The sequence below is a fragment of the Marmota marmota genome, unplaced genomic scaffold, assembly GCF_001458135.2.
Source record: "Marmota marmota marmota unplaced genomic scaffold, marMar, whole genome shotgun sequence".
Taxonomy (NCBI): Eukaryota; Metazoa; Chordata; class Mammalia; order Rodentia; family Sciuridae; genus Marmota; species Marmota marmota.
In genome coordinates, this window is record NW_025999899.1 from 3,315,776 (window position 1) to 3,319,636 (window position 3,861).

At 47.8% G+C, this 3,861-nt stretch overlaps 1 protein-coding gene across 1 annotated transcript in view; it reads right to left on the minus strand.

The window, feature by feature from the left end:
• The window catches only part of LOC125615147 (olfactory receptor 2T3-like), a 6,030-nt gene extending 2,559 nt beyond the window's left edge, over positions 1-3,471 (minus strand). The window contains exons 1-2 of the mRNA XM_048798419.1: positions 3,363-3,471; positions 1,076-1,130 (exon numbers count right to left, since the gene is read on the minus strand). Coding sequence (XP_048654376.1) covers positions 1,076-1,130; positions 3,363-3,471 — 164 coding nt within the window. The remainder of the gene's footprint in view (positions 1-1,075; positions 1,131-3,362) is intronic.
• Positions 3,472-3,861: the final 390 nt, after the last annotated feature.

The following is a 3,861-nucleotide window of genomic DNA, read 5'->3' on the forward strand; positions in this document are numbered from 1 at the left end:
TGGGAGTTGCACATATTTGCCGTTTTTGAGGTGAAGCTATAAAATACTCCATCTTGGGGGCTGGGGTTATAGTTCAGTGATAGAGTACTTGCCTAGCATATATGAGGCCCTGGGTTCAATCCCCAGCTCCACATGAAATTAAATAAACAAAATAAAGTTATTGTGTCCATCTACAACTAAAAAATATTAAAAAGAAAAAAAAAACCTCCATCTTTTTCAGGAGGATATGGCATATTTTTTAAAAGCATTTTTTTCCAGTTTAAAATCATGTTTTCATATTTGATATTTATGAAGCCTCACTCTATAAAATAAATCTGAATTTAAGAAAGGCAGGATCATGCAGAATATACTCAGAACATAATCAGAGTAGAAACCCAGACAGGATTAAAGGTCCTATCTTTTCTCTCCTTCTTAGTCTGTAACCGCTTCTGTGTACCACCCCAAAATTGCTTCAAGTACTCTTCAATACAATCAAGCATTCCCTTCAGTACCCTAATCAAGCAAGGGTAGGGACTCCACATGCCTTCTCCATGCCACCTGGCAGACTTGTAATCCCATAGTAGGGTCACATGAAACCCATTCACCGTTTGTAACAGTCTCCTAGTTGTGTCCAACTTCACTCCATAAGCCCCAAAGTTCAAAGGAACTTGTGCCTGACATGTTAAAATCAAAACAGCTTCCCACCATCCCTTCTAATTCTGCGTGAGTGGCCAACCACACAGACACCGGGCTGTGTGGAGGAGACCAGGGGCAGGTGTAGATTACAACTGCAAAGGGCATCGGGCTAAAGCTGCAGCCCAGCTGCCCTCCTTGCTTCTGACTGTGTAATCTCAGGGTGGGGGCTCTGAGGAAGTGCTTGGAGAAGGGCTACGGCTGCCAACGCTCCCTGCCTCTCCAGTGCTGCTCTAGGAATGTTCTATCCTCAACTTTCAGAGGAGCCACAGTCAACTCACATCCTGAGGAAAGTCCTTTCCAGGATTCTTGTGGACATTTGTCTGTTGCTCTCAGTTCCATATGGTGGCTTTAGTTGAGCACAATCTTGATGACAGCTACCAACCAGCTCTGGGGAAATTACGTGGATTCTGGTGGTGACGTCTGCACAGGGGCAAATGCTCTTGGCTCCTCTTCAGCTTTAATGTATTGAGTCACAAAGGAAGAACTGGCGTGCTAGCCTAGATCCAGTACCTCGATGGTGCTTCTAATTTAAACTGTCCTATCCATGTCCACTATCACCTGTCACTCCCCGAACTCCTGCCTCAATCCCCCTGCCTAAAACCCAAAGGTCTCTTGATCCATGACACCTCCTGATAGAATCCTCCCTTTCCGTAACTCTTGTGTGTCCCTATACGTTTTTTTCATAGTTGGTTACGAATTACATATGCAATTGTATTCTTTTTCCTTCTGAACTAAAAAAAAAAAAATAAGCAGCCATATGTAAAAAGAAATCTGAGTGAATTCAGGAAATTCTTTCAAAAAATAGAACTTAGAGTTTTACTTTTTATCTACTAGATTTTAACATTTTTCATTTTAATTAGCATATTAATATATATATTTCATTAATTAGAGTGCTTAACTTTATAATTTTGTAATCATCTTCAGTGAGACATCTGAGGCTCAAGGTAAACTTTAATATGATGATGTGCTTCTGCACCAGCTCCCAGCCCAAGGAGTGGGACTGAGCCTCCTTGTGGGTATTCTAGATGCTAAAGGGGGAGCCAGACAGTGGAAGTTAGAGGGGAGGGGGAGATAACGTGAGCACAGAGCAAGTGGGGGCTAGGGGGACAGGAACTGCAGGCTGCTGGGGAGGAGGCTCCCATTCGCGGTGCTGACTTGAGGGTGAAAGTAGGAGGAGCTCCCGGCTCCACCCTGCTGGTAAGACTGGGGAGGGCACAGCTTTCATGTGGTGACAGCACCTTTTCTGCTCTGAGTCTGGCAGGATGCTCCATACACCTGATGTCATGGACCATCTGCCTTCAGTCTGTAAGAGAGCCATGATTGCCTCAGTTTCCAAATGGCAAAGTGTGCTCAGGGGGTTTATGTGACTTTGCCAGTGGTACCTAAGCAACAAGGGGCAGGGCATGTACCAGAACCCAGGCCCATCTGCTCCTGGGCCCATACTCTGTGTGGTACTAGCAGCACCCTCCAGGGGAGGACACAGACAGTAGCTGCTCAAGGAGGGACTGGGACCTGTCCTGTTGCCTGTGAGGATGTTCTGCCTGGGTGTTCCAGTAAGATGACAGGTGCTGTCTACCAAGCAGTTGTCCCCGAGGGAGCACCATGAGTTAGTGGGCTCATTCAGAGACTTGGACATACCTAGATTTAAGTCAAATCTAGGAGCACACAGAAGCCTCTTTCTACAGAGCAGGGTAAAGCACAAGGCCAAGGTTGTCAAGATGAAAACCAAAGCCTAGACCAAGTCCAGGGCTGAGCTGAGCCAGGTCAAGACAAAACGAAATGCCAAGATAAAGGCCAGGGCAACCCTGTCCTAGACACACCTGAGCCAAGCTCAGCTGACATTGGATAGGCAGCAGGACCAGGCGTGCTGAGGCAGGGCCAGGTGTGGTGGTGCCGGGTACTTGCTCCCTCCACAGGCAGGTCTGGGATCATCCTGGGCCTGATGTTGGCTCTTGGCACATCAGTGTGTGGATCTTTAAAAATATATATATGTATTTGTTGATGTGTGGTACCTGGTAGGGAATCCAGGGGCACTCTGCCAGACTTTTTTTCTTTTTAATTTCAACACAGGGTCTCACAAAGTCATCCAGGAAGGCTTCAAACATGTGATCCTCCTGCCTCAGCCTCCTGGTACCTGGCATTAAGGCGTGGCCACTGCACCAGGCTCTATGGATGTTTTGACCCGGTGACCACACTCAATGGAAGACTTGTGCACACTGCAGGGTGAGTTCCCATGTCTCTTCTGGAGTGACCTTCTGGCAGATTCTGGGAGTCTCCTGAGTTTCTAGAGGACAGTCAAGGATGGGGTAATTCTAATCTTTGGCAGGGAATGTGGCTGCAGAATATGCCCCTGACTAGGGCTGATATGATGGGCCCAGTCCATGAATGAAAGGGACAGATTGACAGGGACCTTAACTAAAAAAATCTGACTCACATGGTTTGAGGAATGACACAGATCTGAAAAGTGCAACTTGCTGCCCCTACAGGGAAGAATAGGTTGTAGGGAAAGGTAAATAAAAACATATGCCATCCCCGCAATGCAAAGGCAGTGTTGGCACTTTGGAAAATCCAGACTACAGATGTCCACTGCCATCTGCGACAATGGCCTTGCTCAGCCCTGCCGAGTAGTAAAGGGAAGGCCTCGTCCAGCCCTGGTCAGAGGTGGAGTGGAGGCATCTGCTAAGTACCTTCCAAGTCAGCTTCAGGAGCGGAATGTGTAAGGCCTCCATCTTCCTGCTCACAGACCGCAGAGATGCCCGCCTGGCGCTGGGGCTGAGGTCTCCTGTGTGTCTCCATGCAGGCCACAGCTTCCTCCTGCTCTCACCTTCTCCACCTTCCCCAAGGTTTCCACAGTGACGTGTGCTGTTTTGTAACACAATAAAGATAGAATTTAATTGCAGATAGAATATTTTCCCAAAGACCCTGAGTGTGAGTTAGCAGCCAGGGTCACCTGGTCACGGTTGTGATGCCTCATTGACCCCACAGCTGGGGCCTCCAGGAACCTGCCCCTGATCTCAGACAGTCTCCCAGCAAGAACTGCAGGATCCACACTTTTGATGGGGGGAGGATGAGGCAGAGGAGATGTGGGATCCCTTAGCTCTACCATTGGAGGAAGGGTCTGGATTTTGGGACCATACTTGGGTGCATGTACCCCAAGGGTAAATTAGGAGAGGTTCAGGGCTCAGA